The sequence below is a fragment of the Serinus canaria genome, chromosome 25 (genome assembly GCF_022539315.1).
Source record: "Serinus canaria isolate serCan28SL12 chromosome 25, serCan2020, whole genome shotgun sequence".
In the NCBI taxonomy this organism is placed as follows: Eukaryota; Metazoa; Chordata; class Aves; order Passeriformes; family Fringillidae; genus Serinus; species Serinus canaria.
The window spans coordinates 15076718-15092440 of record NC_066338.1 but is presented as its reverse complement, the minus strand read 5'-3'; the positions used below and the strand labels follow the sequence as shown (position 1 = coordinate 15092440).

The window sequence follows — 15723 nt, the reverse complement described above, 5'->3', positions numbered from 1 at the left end:
TGGAGATCTGTGGGATGGGTTGGGATGGATGGGGAGATCTGTGGGATGGTTTGGGATGGATGGATGGAGATCTGTGGGATGGGTTGGGATGGATGGATGGGGAGATCTGTGGGATGGGTTGGGATGGACGGGGAGATCTGTGGGATGGTTTGGGATGGATGGATGGGGAGATCTGTGGGATGGTTTGGGATGGACAGGGAGATCTGTGGGATGGTTGGGATGGATGGATGGAGATCTGTGGGATGGTTTGGGATGGATGGGGAGATCTGTGGGATGGTTTGGGATGGATGGGGAGATCTGTGGGATGGGTTGGGATGGATGGATGGGGAGATCTGTGGGATGGTTGGGATGGATGGACGGGAGATCTGTGGGATGGGTTGGGATGGATGGATGGGGAGATCTGTGGGATGGGTTGGGATGGATGGATGGGAGATCTGTGGGATGGGTTGGGATGGATGGATGGGGAGATCTGTGGGATGGGTTGGATGGATGGATGGGGAGATCTGTGGGATGGGTTGGGATGGATGGATGGAGATCTGTGGGATGGGTTGGATGGATGGATGGGGAGATCTGTGGGATGGGTTGGGATGGATGGATGGGAGATCTGTGGGATGGGTTGGGATGGATGGATGGAGATCTGTGGGATGGGTTGGGATGGATGGACAGGGAGATCTGTGGGATGGGTTGGGATGGATGGGGAGATCTGTGGGATGGGTTGGGATGGATGGATGGAGATCTGTGGGATGGTTTGGGATGGATGGATGGAGATCTGTGGGATGGTTTGGGATGGATGGATGGGGAGATCTGTGGGATGGGTTGGGATGGATGGGGAGATCTGTGGGATGGGTTGGGATGGATGGATGGGGAGATCTGTGGGATGGGTTGGGATGGATGGATGGAGATCTGTGGGATGGGTTGGGATGGATGGATGGAGATCTGTGGGATGGGTTGGGATGGATGGATGGAGATCTGTGGGATGGGTTGGGATGGATGGGGAGATCTGTGGGATGGGTTGGGATGGATGGGGAGATCTGTGGGATGGGTTGGGATGGATGGATGGAGATCTGTGGGATGGTTTGGGATGGATGGATGGGGAGATCTTTGGGATGGTTTGGGATGGATGGATGGGGAGATCTGTGGGATGGGTTGGGATGGATGGATGGGGAGATCTGTGGGATGGGTTGGGATGGATGGATGGGGAGATCTGTGGGATGGGTTGGGATGGATGGGGAGATCTGTGGGATGGGTTGGGATGGATGGATGGGGAGATCTGTGGGATGGTTTGGGATGGATGGATGGAGATCTGTGGGATGGGTTGGGATGGATGGATGGGGAGATCTGTGGGATGGTTTGGGATGGATGGGGAGATCTGTGGGATGGGTTGGGATGGATGGGGAGATCTGTGGGATGGACAGGGAGATCTTTGGGATTTGGATCCCATCCCGTCCCTGGTGCAGGAACGAGCGCTGCAACGAGAACTACACCACGGATTTCATCTACAACCTCTACTCCGAGGAGGGCAAAGGGATCTTCGACTGCCGGAAAAACGTCCTGGGCCACATGCAGCAGGTGGGAACTGGGAATTCCTGTCCTTGGGAATTCCTGTCCTGGGCCACATGCAGCAGGTGGGAACGGGAATTCCTGTCCTTGGGAATTCCTGTCCTTGGGAATTCCTGTCCTTGGGAATTCCTGTCCTGGGCCACATGCAGCAGGTGGGAACGGGAATTCCTGTCCTTGGGAATTCCTGTCCTTGGGAATTCCTGTCCTGGGGCACGTGCAGCAGGTGGGAACGGGAATTCCTGTCCTTGGGAATTCCTGTCCTGGGGAATTCCTGTCCTTGGGAATTCCTGTCCTGGGGCACATGCAGCAGGTGGGAACGGGAATTCCTGTCCTTGGGAATTCCTGTCCTTGGGAATTCCTGTCCTGGGCCACATGCAGCAGGTGGGAACTGGGAATTCCTGTCCTTGGGAATTCCTGTCCTGGGGCACGTGCAGCAGGTGGGAACGGGAATTCCTGTCCTTGGGAATTCCTGTCCTGGGCCACATGCAGCAGGTGGGAACGGGAATTCCTGTCCTTGGGAATTCCTGTCCTGGGCCACATGCAGCAGGTGGGAACGGGAATTCCTGTCCTTGGGAATTCCTGTCCTGGGGAATTCCTGTCCTTGGGAATTCCTGTCCTGGGGCACATGCAGCAGGTGGGAACGGGATCAGGGACTGGGAATTCCTGACCTGAGGGTTTGGGAATTCCTGGCTGAGGGTTAGGGAAATCCTGTCCTGGGGCTGAGGGTTTGGGAATTCCCGTCCTGGGGCAAATGCAGCAGGTGGGAACGGGATCAGGGACTGGGAATTCCTATCCTGGGAGGGCTGAGGTTTGGGAATTCCCACCCTTGGGAATTCCCATCCTGGGCCACATGCAGCAGGTGGGAATGGGATGAGGCTTTGGGAATTCCTGACCTGAGGGTTTGGGAATTCCTGTCCTTGGGAATTCCTGGCCTGGGGCAAATGCAGCAGGTGGGAACGGGATCAGGGACTGGGAATTCCTGTCCTGGGGCTGAGGGTTTGGGAATTCCTGTCCTTGGGAATTCCTGGCCTGGGGCAAATGCAGCAGGTGGGAACAGGATCAGGGACTGGGAATTCCTGTCCTGGGGCTGAGGGTTTGGGAATTCCTGGCTCAGGGTTTGGGAATTCCTGTCCTGGGGAATTCCTGTCCTGGGGCAAATGCAGCAGGTGGGACCGGGCTGAGGCTTTGGGAATTCCTGTCCTGAGGCTTTGGGAATTCCCTGCTGAGGCTTTGGGAATTCCTGGCTGAGGGTTTGGGAATTGCCATCCTTGGGAATTCCCATCCTGGGGCACATGCAGCAGGTGGGACCGGGCTGAGGGTTTGGGAATTGCCTCAGACCCAGGATGGTGTTCAGGGGGTGGATTTCCCCGGGAATGGGACGGGGATTTGGGAATTTCTGGCTCACCCTGGACTCTCCCGGCCCAGGGAGGCTGCCCCACCCCCTTTGACCGCAACTTTGGCACCAAGATGGGCGCCAAGGCCGTGGCCTGGATCACCGGAAAGATCAAGGAATGCTCCCGGCACGGTGGGTGCTGCCGGGTGGGCGATCCCAGAGGGACCCCAGGGCCACCCCACGCCCCCAAACCGTCCCCAAACCCCCTCCTGCAGATCCTGGGGGATGCTCCCCGCTCCTGGATGATCCCTAACCTCCCCTCCCGTGTTTCTAGAAGGTTCCAAACATTCCCAACCTACCCTCCTGTGCCCCCTGGAGGATCCCGAACATTCCCTCCCACGTTCCTGGGGGATTCCAGACATTCCCACCCTTCCCTCCCACATCCCTGGAGGGTCCCAGGTGTTCCCAAGTGGCCTCCAGGGAGGTGCCAGCCGCTGCCCTGTCCCTGGGGGATCCCAGACATTCCCAAGTGGCCTCCAGGGAGGTGTCAGCCGCTGCCCTGTCCCTGGGGGATCCCAGACATTCCCAAGTGGCCTCCAAGGAGGTGCCAGCCGCTGCCCTGTCCCTGGAGGATCCCAGGTGTCCCTGGAGGGTCCCAGGTGATCCAAAGTGGCCTCCAAGGGGATGCCAGCCGCTGCCCTATCCCTGTGGGATCCCAGACATTCCCAAGTGGCCTCCAGGGGGGTGCCAGCCGCTGCCCTGTCCCTGGAGGATCCCAGGTGTCCCTGGAGGATCCCAATCCAAAGTGGCCTCCAGGGCGGTGTCAGCCGCTGCCCTGTCCCTGGAGGATCCCAGACATTCCCAAGTGGCCTCCAGGGGGGTGCCAGCCGCTGCCCTGTCCCTGGAGGATCCCAGGTGATCCAAAGTGGCCTCCAGGGGGGTGCCAGCCGCTGCCCTGTCCCTGGAGGATCCCAGGTGTCCCTGGAGGGTCCCAGGTGATCCAAAGTGGCCTCCAGGGAGGTGCCAGCCGCTGCCCTGTCCCTGGCAGGCCGGATCTTTGCCAACACGGCGGACTCGGCGTGCCTGCTGGGGATGCGCAAGCGCAGCCTGGTGTTCCAGCCCATCGCCGAGCTGCGCCAGCAGACCGACTTCGAGTGCGTGTCCCTCCCCGTCCCTGCCGTCCCCACACCCAGGGACAGCGGGACAAAGGCTGGGGTGCCACCCCGGGCATGTCCCCAGCCTGTCCCCGTCCCCTCAGGCACCGCATCCCCAAGGAGCAGTGGTGGCTGAAGCTGAGGCCCATCCTCAAAATCCTGGCCAAGTACAACATCGAGCTGGACACGTCCGAGACGGCGCACCTGGAGCACCTGACCCGCAAGGTGCTGGTCCCCGAGGCCACCCTGTGACCCCCGAGGAGCCCCCAAAATCCCCTTTTCCCACAGCTTTTGGGGGATCTGGTGGGATTTGGAGGAGCGGTCCCCCGAGAGATGGCGTGATGAATTGAGGATGGGTGGTGGTGGTGGTGGTGGTGGTGGTGGTTGGGGTTTTTAGGGTTAAAAGTTATAAAATGGAGAGGTTTCAATAAATTCAGGGATTGTCCAAGTGCTCCGGGTCTCTGTGAATCCATGGAAAGGCAAACCTGGATCCCACTGACACCAAAATCCCTCCTGATCCTCAGGATTTCCCTGCCCAGCATAACAGAGAGGGATAAAAAAGGTGAAATTGGAGCCCCGAGTTCATCCCAGAAAATAACAATGACAGTTTTTAGCAGCTTGGTTTCACCTTGGAGAGCTGCTCCTCCATTGGATCCTGGAATAGATCCCAAAAAAACCCCCCAAACCAACACCAAAAGGTGAATTCCTGGTGGGAAACCCCAGGAAGAGCTTGAAGAGATGGGAGGGGAGCCCTGAGCTCCACGTGGAGCTCTCTGCAGAAGATTTGCTTTGCTCACAAGAATTCCAGCCCTGCAAAATTTTGGTTTTCGAGGTGGTTTCGCTCTTGATGCAGCATAAAAATTATGGATAAACAGGGAGAACTTCACTCCCCGTGCTGGAGAAACCCCTGGATCTTGGATTTTGAGCCAACCCCTGGATCTTGGATTTTCAGCCAACACCTGAATCTTGGATTTTCAGCCAACCCCTGGATCTTGGATTTTTCAGCCAACCCCTGGATCTTGGATTTTTCAGCCAACCCCTGGGTCTTGGATTTTTCAGCCAACCCCTGGATCTTGGATTTTCAGGATTACTCTGCACCCACCCCACAATTTCTTGCCTTGGGTCCTTCCCTAAAGGAGACTTTTCCTTTCAAATCTTCCTTTGACAAGGCCATAGAAACCCCCCAAAAAAGGGGAAAACCAGATGAATCCAACAGCTGGGATATAATTTGCCATCAGAGGGATGCTGTTCGTTGCAGGAAGGGGGGGAAGAAGCAGAGGGAACAGAGAGGAGACAGAGGGAGCGTGAGAGGACGGGGGGAGATACGGAGGCGGCGGTGAACAAAACCCACGAGGGGAGAACCTGGCAAGTCCCAAAGTGAGCAGGGACTGCCACCTCCCAGGGCAGGCTGCCCTTCTTCCTCAGCTCAAAGTGTCCCGTGGCTCTGTGCAGCTCACCTCGGATCCTTCCCCAAAGGAGACTTTTCCTTTCAAACTTTCCTTTGACAAGGCCATAAAAACACCCAAAAAAAGGGGAAAACCAGATGAATCCAACAGCTGGGATATAATTTGCCATCAGAGGGATGCTGTTCGTTGCAGGAAGGGGGGAAAGAAGCAGAGGGAACAGAGAGGAGACAGAGGGAGCGTGAGAGGACGGGGGGAGAAACGGAGGCGGCGGTGAACAAAACCCACGAGGGGAGAACCTGGCAAGTCCCAAAACGAGCAGGAGGTGCAGGCAGCCATTCCTGGCTCAGGTGAGCAGCAGCAGGTACTCCTTGAGGCAGGCTGGCAGCGGCAGCTGCTGCACAGCCTGAGGCAGGAAGCGCAGCCCCAGCGAGCGGCGCACGGCGTAACGCGACAGCGCCTGCAGCGTGCCCGGCGCCGAGCACAACCGCGACAACCGCTGGCACAGCTGCGGGTCCCGCGCCACCTCCCAGGGCAGGCTGCCGTTCTTCCTCAGCTCAAAGTGTCCCGTGGCTCTGTGCAGCAAATCCAAGCAGGAATCCTCCCTCTCCGTGCCCAGGCCTCGCACCAGCAGCGCCACCAGGCGCGAGATGGGGCTCTGACCCTTCAGGTTGACCACGCGCACCTCGGCGCCGAAGTCCAGCAGGACGCTGACGCTCTCCAGGTTGCCCTTCATGGCCGCCCAGCTCAGGGGGGTGTCGTTGTTGTAGTCCAGGGCGTTGACCAAGGCTCCGTTGGCCAGCAGGGCCCTGACGCACTCGGCGTTGTTCTTGAAGGCCGCCCAGTGCAGCGGCGTGTCCTTGTTGCCGTCCAGGGCGTTGGGGTTGGCTCCGTACTCCAATAAAATCTCCACGCAGGTTTCGTCTTTCTCGGCGGCGTAGTGGAGGGCTGTGCGGTTGTAGCCGTCCAGGGCGTTCACCTGGGGGAGAAATGAAAAGGTTTGGGGGGTAGGGAGTGGTCCCAGGTGGAACCACAGCGTGGGAAGAGTCAAAGGTCACAAATCCCAAAAAAATGAAATATGAAATATGTAGGGAAAAATGAGGAAGGGTTTTAGCCCAAAAACGGGGTAAAAAATCCCAAATTTCAGGGTTTAATTCTTCCTTCCCAGCTTCCCGAAATCTCGGTGCAAAAATTGAGGTTCCAATCCTTGGGTAAAAAATCCCAAATTTAAGGTTTAATTCTTCCCTCTCAATCTCCCGAAATCTCGGTGCAAAAATTGAGGTTCCAATCCTTGGGTAAAAAATCCCAAATTTAGGGTTTGATTCTTCCTTTCCAGCCTCCCGAAATCTCAGTGCAAAAATTGAGGTTCCAATCCTTGGGTAAAAAATCCCAAATTTAGGGTTGGATTCTTCCTTCCCAGGCTCCCGAAATCTCAGTGCAAAAATTGAGGTTCCAATCCTTGGGTAAAAAATCCCAGCAATTTTAGGGTTTAATTCTTCCTTTCCAGGCTCCTGAAATCTCAATGCAAAAATTGAGGTTCCAATCCTTGGGTAAAAAATCCCAGCAATTTTAGGGTTTAATTCTTCCTTCCCAGGCTCCTGAAATCTCAGTGCAAAAATTGAGGTTCCAATCCTTGGGTAAAAAATCCCAGCAATTTTAGGGTTTAATTCTTCCTTCCCAGGCTCCTGAAATCTCAGTGCAAAAATTGAGGTTCCAATCCTTGCTCTGCTCCCAAAATCTCAGCCCAGGAATTCCCTCCCTGGGATGCTGAACCTTCCCCTGGTGCCCCTCTGTGAGGGGACACAAACCCATGGAATGTCCTGAGCTGGAAAAAACCCCAGCCCAAGGCAGGGAGTGGTCCCAGCTGGACCCGCAGCGAGGGAAGAGTCAAAGGTCCCAAATCCCAAAAAATGAGGAATGGGGAAATATGTGGGGAAAAATGAGGAAGGGTTTTAGCCCAGTAGTCAGAGGAAAGTGGGGTGAAAAATCCATCAAATTTAGGGTATAATTCTTTAATTCACCTGAAATCTCGGTGCAAAAATTTAGGTGCAAAAATCCTTCATCCATTCCCAAAATCTCAGCCCAGGAATTCCCTCCCTGGGATGCTGAACCTTCCCCTGGTGCCCCTCTGTGAGGGGACACAAACCCATGGAATGTCCTGAGCTGGAAAGGCCCCACAAAGATCATCAAACCCCAGCCCTGGCCCTGCACAGGACACTCAGAAATCCCAAACAGTTCTGGGAGTGTTCTCCAAACCCCAATCCCCAGAGTTTGTGCCCCATGACACCTTGGGGGAAGAACTTTTTTCCCAAAATCCAACTTAAACACATCAGCTTTAACCCCAGCCATTTATCAGCTCCTCCAGACCTCCCTGCCCCTCATCTCAGGATTTCCCACCCGTTTGCAAACTGCACCAAGGGAGATACAGGCTGGATTTAAGGAGGAAGTTTTTCACAGAAAGAGTTTTCAAATATTGGAATCATCTGCCCAGGGAGGTGGTGGAGTCACCATCCCTGGATGTGTTCAAAAAAAGACCGGGTGTGACACTTAATGCCATGACCTGGTTGAGCTGTTAGAACATGGGTTGGACTCCATGATCTTAAAGGTCCCTTCCAACCTAGAAATTCTGTGATTTTCGCATTTCCCAAAGTTTTACCTCGGCTCCTTTTTGCAGCAGCAGCTCCACGCAGTCGGCATCAGCCACCATGCAGGCACAGTGCAGGGGTTTGAGGGTGCCGTGCAGGCAGTTCACATCGGCGCCCTGGGGAGCACAGGAACAGCTCCAGATCAGGAACTTTCCATCCCTTCACAAAGGGTTCATGCACACCAAGCCCAGGAACAGCCTCGGGTTCAGCAAATCCCACCCTTTCCCTGCCCTTCCCAAGCCTTGGTGAAGAGAATTTGTTCGCTAAATCACTCCTGGTCTGAATCCCTGCTTGTGTTTTGTCAAGTCACTGTCACCAAACGGAGACCCCCGGAGACCCCCCCAGCCCCGGGGAAGGAAAAGCCTGGAGTCTCTAAACCAACCGATCATCCCCTCTCGGGAAAGCCCCACAGCTCGGCAGTGCCCGCCAGAAGCAGCCGGAACCCCGGGGGGACTCAAGGGGTGGGATGTCCCGGCCACGGAGCCTCACCCGACCGATGAGATCCTCCACGTTGTCCCGAGGGAAGGAGCGGATGGCGGCGATGGTGCGGATGAGGCGCTCGGACAGAGAGTACTTGCTCTGAATGCTCTGCATGATGTACCACATGGCGCGGGCCGCGCCGCCGCATCCCCGGCCGGAGCCGCCGAGCCCCGCGCCGGACCCGCGGCGGGGAGGGAGCGGCCCGGGCCGGGCCGGGCCGAGCCGAGCCGAGCCGCAGGAGAGTCCGGAGGTGGAGCCGCGGCTGTTCCGGAGGAATCCGGAGTGAATCCGGAGTGGCTCCGGGGCGGTTCCGGGGGGCTCGGGGCGGTTCTGGAGGGCCCGAGCCGCTCCCGGACCAGCGGCGACACCGGGCCAAGAAGGACGCGGAAATGCCGCTAACCAGAAATGACGTCACACCAAGTGCCCCGCCCCCACCTCCTCGCCGCAAATCCGGCTCCGGCACGCCCGTTGGTCCCGCCCCCTCTCGGTCTGACATCCAATCAACAGCACGGACCGCCCTCAAGCCACGCCCCCCTATGTAATTTCCACCAATCCGCGCTTCCCTAAGATGGCGAAGGCCCTCCCCCTCCTCCATAGACCCTCCCCGCGTAATCCCCCAGTTTTCCTCCATACCCCGCTGTCCCTTTAGGCCACGCCCACATCCAGTCACCAACCAATAGGAACGCAGGCAAAACAACCTCTATAGGCTCAGGGGGCGGGGCCTCGCGGCAGAGGCCACGCCCCCTTCCCCGGCCCAACAAACGGACCCAAAACAGCCCAAAATTGACTTTTTTTAAATTTATTTTTAACAATTTCTGTCCCCGGCCACCTCCAGGGATTCCCCGGAGCTCCTGTCCAGGAGCCTCGGATCCCTGTTTGTCCTTTAGGGCCGTGGGTTGAGATCCCAGTGGGAGCGCCCGCCCCTCGGCAGGCGCAGAGCAGAGCCCTAAAGGAAGGAGATTGAATTCCTGGCGTGGCTACCGCATTGTGGAGAGTGGCTACTGAATTCTGGGGGGGCTGGGGAACCCAATTTGGGGGGGGTGGCCTCGGAATTTGGGGTACAGCGACTGCACTTGGAGGGTTTGCCTTGATTTAGCAGGAAAAGGGGAGGGGCAAGGAGGAGGGGGTGGAGCTTGGATCCTCCCAGGGCTCCCAGTATCACCGAGCCCCCTCCCAGTAACCCAAACACCCCCTCCCAGGGCTCCCAGTATCACCAAGCCCCCCTCCCAGTGCTCCCAGTATCACCGAGCCCCCCTCCCAGTGCTCCCAGTATCACCGAGCCCCCCTCCCAGTAACCCAAACACCCCCTCCCAGTGCTCCCAGTATCACCAAGCCCCCCTCCCAGTAACCCAAACACCCCCTCCCAGTGCTCCCAGTATCACCAAGCCCCCCTCCCAGTGCTCCCAGTATCACCGAGCCCCCTCCCAGTAACCCAAACACCCCCTCCCAGTGCTCCCAGTATCACCGAGCCCCCCCCCAGTAACCCAAACACCCCCTCCCAGTGCTCCCAGTATCACCAAGCCCCCCTCCCAGTGCTCCCAGTAACCCAAATTCTCTCCCAATAACCAATCCCTCCCTCCCAGTAACTCCCAGGGCCCCCAGTCCCTCCTAGGGCCCCTATACCCCCTCCCAGTCCCTCCCAGTTCATCCCAGTCCCCCCAGATTCCCCTCCCCACATCTCCCAGTTGATCCTAAGGCCCCCAGTCCCCTCCCAGTCCCTCCCAGTTGATCCCAGTACCTGTCCCTCGCTTGTCCCAGCCCGGGGGGGCACTGAGGGGGGAAAGAGCCGTTAGGGGGTTTGGAGGTCACCCCATAGATCGGGGTCAGGGGTTCCTCTGGGAGGGCTTGGGGTCCTGCAGGGGGTTTGGGGGGTTTGGGGTCACACTGTGGGGTTTGGGGTCACACCGTGGGGGTTTGGGGTCACACCGTGGGGGTTTGGGGTCACACCGTGGGGTTTGGGGTCACACTGGGGGGTTTGGGGTCACACTGTGGGGGTTTGGGGTCACACCGTGGGGGTTTGGGGTCACACCGTGGGGGTTTGGGGTCACACTGTGGGGTTTGGGGTCACACCACGGGGTTTTGGGGTCACACCACGGGGGTTTGAGGCCCTATTTGAGCTTTTAGGGTCCCTCCTCAGAGATGAGGACAGGGGATGGGGCTTGGGGCATTATTTTGGGGTAAATCCTGTAGGATTTGGGGTCACTCACCCACGCTGGAGGCCCCTGAATTTCTGTAGGCTGCCCCAACCTGTGGGGGGAGAGCAAAGCACGATGGGAACCCCCCCTGTTTTGGGGTGGCCCCCATTTTGGGGGGAGGTCTCACCTGCCATCCTGGGGTGCTGTGGGACTGGGGGGGCTCCAGAGGCGCCGAGCGGCTGCAAGAGAGAGGCAGGAGGTTTGGGGGACCCCCCCTGTGCAATGGAGGGACCCCCACCCCAATTTAGGATGCCCCCCCCAACCCCTTACCTGACCACTTGACTGCTGAGCTGCCGGCGGGGCTGGGGGGTGACTGGAAAGGAGATGGAAAATTTGGGGGGGCCCTGATGAGCAAGGAGGGGATGGGGGAGGGGGTGTTTTAGGGTGTGGAAGACCCCCCCAAAATTTTAGGGGGCACTTACCTGAGTGTGTGGGGGAGGGACGGGGGGTGCTGCTGCGGCTGCCCCAGCGCCAGCCTGGGGAGAGCTGTGGGGAGATTTGGGGGGACAGTTTGGGGGGGACAGTTTGGGGGTGAGGGAAGGGGCAGGGGGGATTTGGGGGGCAGTTTGGGGTCAGGGAAGAGGCAGGGAGGCTTTGGGGGGCAGTTTGGGGTCCAGGGAAGGGACAGGGGAGCTTTGGGGGCAGTTTGGGGTGAGGGAAGGGACAGGGGAGCTTTGGGGGCAGTTTGGGGTGAGGGAAGGGGCAGGGAGGCTTTGGGGGGCAGTTTGGGGGGGAGGAAGGGCAGGGAGGCTTTGGGGAGCAGTTTGGGGTGAGGGAAGGGACAGGGAGCTTTGGGGGCAGTTTGGGGTGAGGGAAGGGGCAGGGAGGCTTTGGGGGCAGTTTGGGGTGAGGGAAGGGGAAGGGAGGCTTTGGGGGGCAGTTTGGGGAGAGGGAAGGGGCAGGGAGGCTTTGGGGGGCAGTTTGGGGTCCAGGGAATGGGAAGGGGGGCTTTAGAGACCACCTGCATGCGGCGCAGCTCCTCATTCTCCCGGCGAAGTGACTCCAGCTCCCTGGGAAGGGGGAGGATTTAATGGAGGGTGGGGATTCCCCCTATTTGGGGTTGGGGTCCCTCCATAGGGCAGCTGAGGGGGGGGTAAGACACTCCCAAGAAAGGGGCCAGAAGGACAAGGACTCTCATCAAGGTGTTGACCAAGGAGTGCTGCCTCACCCACATGCCCAGAGGAGCCCAAGATGGAGGCGTGAACCCCCTACCATGGCGTCCCCCCCTCACCTCCTCCTCTCCCCCAGCTCCTCTCTGGCCTTGTCCAGCTCTGCCTGCACCCGCCGAGTTCTGTCCCGGTGCAAGTCCACCCGGAGTTGTGCCTGTGACGTCTGGAACCGCCACACCTGGGGGATGTGGGTCACCCTCTTGTACCCCCACATCGTGTGGGCTTGGGGACAGTTGGCACCTCATCCCCCGTCACCTGTGTCCTCCTCACCCGCGTGATGTTGTCCAAGTGCTTGAGGGCGAGGGCCACTGGGTTCTTGAAGAAAACCTTCTCCTGTGGGCTCATCTGTTGGGCATGGGGGCGTCAAAAGGATGGGAAGAAGGTTGGGAAACGGGAAGGGAAAAGGGCGGGAAGGGGATGTGGGGAACAACATGGCGGACACTGGCCTGGTCAGATATGGGCAGGTAGCGGCAGGCGGTGCCACAGACTGGGCAGGGACCTGTGGGAATGGGGAGAAAAAAGTGAGAAAAGTGAGAGAAAAAGATGTCCAAAAGTCCCAAAAATGGTGTTCCTTGAGAGAAATGAACTATTTCCCTTCATTTTAGGGTTTTAAATTGAGGCAGGATCCTCCATTTCCACGATGCTAAGGGTGTAAATTGAGGGAAAATCCTCCTTTCCCCATCCTTTGAAAGACAGAAATTGAGGGGAAACCCTCTTTTCCTGATATTTTAGGGGTTTAAATTGAGGGCAGAGCCCTCAATTATTTATTTGCTTGAATTGAGGTCACCCCTCCTTTCCCTTTCACTTTAAGGGGCTAAACCGAAGGGAACTTCCCTATTTTAAGGGCTTAAACTGGGGGTTTCCCTGAATTTTACCTGTGCCCCCACAGCCCTCGCAGAGGATGTGGCCGCAGTTGGTGATGGCGAAGCGGGCGCCTTCCTGGCGGAAGCAGCGACAGCAGTGGAACCAGTCCATGGCGGCGCCGGGGCGAGGAGCCGCCTCTGCTGCCTCCAGACGGGAGAGCCTGTGAGGGAATGAGGGCGAAAGGTGAGAGAAAAGGGTGGGAAAAGGTGAGAGAAAAAAGGGCGGGAAACGTGAGGGGGAAAGGGTGGGAAATGTAAGGGGGGAAGGGCTGGAAGTGTGAGGCGAAAAAAGGCAGGAAATGTGAGGGGAAAAAGGTCGGAAGAGTGAGGGGAGAAGGGTCAGAAATGTGAGGGAAGAAGGGCTGGAAGAGCGAGGCAAAAAAGGGTCAGAAACCTGAGGGGAAAAGGGTGGGAAATGTGAGGGGGGAAGGGCTGGAAGAGCGAGGCAAAAAGAGGTGGGAAATGTGAGGGGAAAAGGGTCAGAAACCTGAGGGGAAAAGGGTTGGAAATGTGAGGGGAGAAGGGCTGGAAGAGCGAGGCAAAAAGAGGCGGGAAATGTGAGGGGAAAAGGGTGGGAAACGTGAGGGGAAAAGGACTGGAAGAGCGAGGCAAAAAAGGGTCAGAAACCTGAGGGGAAAAGGGAGGAAATGTGAGGGGGGAAGGGCTGGAAGAGCGAGGCAAAAAAAGGCGGGAAACGTGAGGGGAAAAGGTCGGAAAGTTGAGGTGGGATGAAGATTCTGGGATGGGGATCCCAGGGATTCCAGGACCCTGGGGATGGGGTCCCCAGGATGGGAATCCTGGGATTTGTGCACATGGATCTGCTGATGCCATCAATAAAAGGTTTCTGAGCAGCCTCGTCCCACTGTACGGATTTGGGGACACCAGCCAGGGGGTGATGACACTGTCTGACTGTGAGATTTTGGGGTCACCCCCAGTGATCCCAGTATGGCCATGCAGAGCTTTTCCCATTCTCCAGGAACCAGTGTCTGGGGTGAGGGAAGGTGATGGAGACCCCCATACTCTCACCCCAGCACCCCTAAACCCTCTGGGGGTCTCTGGGGGCATGGGGTGCAGGGGGAGCACCCTAAAACCCTGATCCTGCTATTCCTTCCTCCCAGAACCACCAAATCCTGCTAAATCTTTGGCTGTGTTGCATAATTCCAACAATTTTTAATTGGGGGGGGGTAGGAAAAGCACCCCCAGAATATCGGGGGAGGGGTTGGGGGTTTGGAGGGCACAGGAGGCGCCCCAGAACCGTAATCCCACCATGACCTGATCCCAAAATCCCTCCATGCCACTGCTGAACCCTCCGGCCTCGCTGTGCGATTCCAACCATTTTTAATTCTAGGGATGGCGGGGGGGGCAGAAATGCATCCCCAGACCCTCCTGAGGGAGAATCTGGGGGCCACAGGGCCCCCCCCAAAACCCCGACCCCTTTACACCCCAACCCCTCTATCTCGACATCCCGCGATCCGTCATTGTGTAATTCCAATATTTTTAATTCCCTGGGAAAGGGGGGACGGACAGGAAACGCCCCGATAAAACTCTCTGGGGGGGATCATTCAGGGATTTTGGGGGGTCACCCCCAAGCCCCCATCCCGCCGTTCCCGGGATCCCTGGATGCCGCTGCCGAGCCCTCCGCCCTGGTTGCGTAATTCCAACCATTTTTAATTCCCGGGGGGGCAGGAAACGCGTCGCTGCCGTTACACAAAGCAGGAAGGAGGGAGGGAGAAATCTGGGGGGGCTGCCTGTCCTTAGTCCCCCCCAAACCCACCCTACCCACCCCCCTCAGATCCATCTGAGGAAAACACTCCCCCTCCCCTTATATCAAAATAACAAAACCCCAACAATTCGGGCAATTCGCACAATTACCCCCACTCAAAACCGGGCGCTTCGGGGGTGTCCCTGTTGGGACCCACCCTTTTATTTTCCCCCCCTAAGGGTTCCCCCCGCCCAAATTGCCGTTTTTTCCAAGCTTTCCCCCCCACTTTTCCCAGCGTTTTTCCCCCGCTTTTTTCCCAGCGGCGCATCCGGCGGGGAATGGGATGACGGGACCTTCCTGTTCCCGGCCCCGCGCCCGCCTCACGCCCGGGGGACGCCCCCGTCACGACCCCCCCCGTACCCCCGAGCCCGGTGGGACCCCCGGAGCCACCCCCGGAGCCCTCCGGAACGCCCCCGGCCCCTCCCGAGCCGCCGAGCCGCCGAGGTGAGTCGGGGGGCGCGGGGGGAAGGGAAACGAGCCCGGTTTTGGGGGGGAAGGGGAGGGGGAAAAAGCGGAGACACCCCCCCACCCTTCAAATTTTGCGAGACCCCCCCCCTCCAATGTGGATACCCCGATGTTGGATTTGGGATGGGAGAGGCGATGGCAGAGGGTGGGGGCTGGAAATGAGGGGAAAAGGAGAGTGGGGACCCTCCCACAAAAAAACTGGGAGGGACCCCCCCCCTCCACAACTGGGGACACCCCCGGGCTTGGATTTGGGATGGGGAGGCGATGGCGGAAGGATGGCAAAAATTTGGGGCGGGGGGGGGGTGGGGGGATGTGGATGAACGGCGGATTTTGGGGATGGAAAAGAGAGGGAAGAGAGCGAGGACCCCCCCCCAAAAAATAAGTGTGGGAGATCCCCCTCCCCATCCAGCTGGGGATACCCAGGGGAGAGAGGGGAAGGATGGATGGGAGCAGGGGGATGGGGCGGGGGAAATGAGGCGCCGTTTGTAGGGTTGGAAAAGATGGGAAAAGGAGAGAGGGGAACGCTCCCGCCCACCCCCCCCCCCCCCCCAAATTTAGGAGATCCCTCCCCCATTTGGGATCCCCCTGGTCTTGGGTTTGGGAAGGGGGAGGTGATGGCAGGGGGGCGACACTGGAAGGGGAGGGAGGAGGTGCCATTTTTAGGTTTGGAAAAAGAGAGGAGGGACCCCCCCCC

At 58.3% G+C, this 15723-nt stretch overlaps 3 protein-coding genes across 6 annotated transcripts; 1 reads left to right on the top strand and 2 right to left on the bottom strand.

The window, feature by feature from the left end:
• Positions 1-572: 572 nt before the first annotated feature.
• Positions 573-5152, top strand: LOC127060606 (uncharacterized PE-PGRS family protein PE_PGRS20-like). Of its 2 annotated transcripts, XM_050984303.1 has the most exons (4): positions 573-1569; positions 2986-3085; positions 3942-4047; positions 4152-5152. In XM_050984303.1, exons 1-4 carry the CDS (start codon positions 592-594, stop codon positions 4297-4299), a joined length of 1332 nt encoding a protein of 443 aa, XP_050840260.1. In that variant the 5' UTR covers positions 573-591; the 3' UTR covers positions 4300-5152. The 2 variants fall into 2 exon arrangements, with proteins under 2 accessions (XP_050840260.1, XP_050840261.1); XM_050984304.1 differs by lacking the exons at positions 2986-3085; positions 3942-4047; positions 4152-5152 and adding an exon at positions 2053-2781 and having other exon boundaries at positions 573-1625.
• Positions 5153-5251: 99 nt separating this feature from the next.
• ASB8 (ankyrin repeat and SOCS box containing 8) lies at positions 5252-8976 on the bottom strand. 2 transcript variants are annotated; one of them, XM_050984305.1, is made up of 4 exons: positions 8585-8976; positions 8107-8211; positions 5750-6429; positions 5252-5409 (listed from the first exon to the last, which is right to left on the bottom strand). In XM_050984305.1, the coding sequence occupies exons 1-3, from the start codon at positions 8699-8701 to the stop codon at positions 5797-5799; spliced, it is 855 nt and encodes a 284-aa protein (XP_050840262.1). In that variant the 5' UTR covers positions 8702-8976; the 3' UTR covers positions 5252-5409; positions 5750-5796. The 2 variants fall into 2 exon arrangements, with proteins under 2 accessions (XP_050840262.1, XP_009098851.2); XM_009100603.4 differs by having other exon boundaries at positions 5252-6429.
• A 424-nt stretch (positions 8977-9400) lies between these two features.
• RNF212B (ring finger protein 212B) lies at positions 9401-13444 on the bottom strand. Of its 2 annotated transcripts, none has more exons than XM_050984225.1 (11): positions 12815-13444; positions 12386-12438; positions 12210-12284; positions 12002-12117; positions 11732-11780; positions 11193-11256; positions 11041-11083; positions 10898-10949; positions 10783-10822; positions 10314-10345; positions 9401-9521 (listed from the first exon to the last, which is right to left on the bottom strand). In XM_050984225.1, the coding sequence occupies exons 1-11, from the start codon at positions 12912-12914 to the stop codon at positions 9459-9461; spliced, it is 687 nt and encodes a 228-aa protein (XP_050840182.1). In that variant the 5' UTR covers positions 12915-13444; the 3' UTR covers positions 9401-9458. The 2 variants fall into 2 exon arrangements, with proteins under 2 accessions (XP_050840182.1, XP_050840181.1); XM_050984224.1 differs by having other exon boundaries at positions 10783-10949; positions 12815-12963; positions 13290-13444.
• Positions 13445-15723: the final 2279 nt, after the last annotated feature.

What these genes read in the sequence shown, in the direction of transcription:
- LOC127060606 (XM_050984303.1), top strand. Translation starts at nt 592, where the DNA reads ATGGATGGGAGATCTGTGGGATGGGTTGGGATGGATGGATGGAGATCT. An exon ending in CAAGGAATGCTCCCGGCACG is followed by an intron (nt 3,086 to 3,941) that starts GTGGGTGCTGCC and finishes TGTCCCTGGCAG; the next exon opens with GCCGGATCTTTGCCAACACG. An exon ending in CGCCAGCAGACCGACTTCGA is followed by an intron (nt 4,048 to 4,151) that starts GTGCGTGTCCCT and finishes CCGTCCCCTCAG; the next exon opens with GCACCGCATCCCCAAGGAGC.
- ASB8 (XM_009100603.4), bottom strand. Translation starts at nt 8,701, where the DNA reads ATGTGGTACATCATGCAGAGCATTCAGAGCAAGTACTCTCTGTCCGAG. An exon ending in TGGAGGATCTCATCGGTCGG is followed by an intron (nt 8,212 to 8,584) that starts GTGAGGCTCCGT and finishes TGTGCTCCCCAG; the next exon opens with GGCGCCGATGTGAACTGCCT. An exon ending in TGCTGCAAAAAGGAGCCGAG is followed by an intron (nt 6,430 to 8,106) that starts GTAAAACTTTGG and finishes TTTCTCCCCCAG; the next exon opens with GTGAACGCCCTGGACGGCTA.
- RNF212B (XM_050984224.1), bottom strand. Translation starts at nt 12,914, where the DNA reads ATGGACTGGTTCCACTGCTGTCGCTGCTTCCGCCAGGAAGGCGCCCGC. An exon ending in TTCAGGGGCCTCCAGCGTGG is followed by an intron (nt 10,346 to 10,782) that starts GTGAGTGACCCC and finishes TTCCCCCCTCAG; the next exon opens with TGCCCCCCCGGGCTGGGACA. An exon ending in CTGGGACAAGCGAGGGACAG is followed by an intron (nt 9,522 to 10,313) that starts GTACTGGGATCA and finishes TCCTTCCTTTAG; the next exon opens with GGCTCTGCTCTGCGCCTGCC.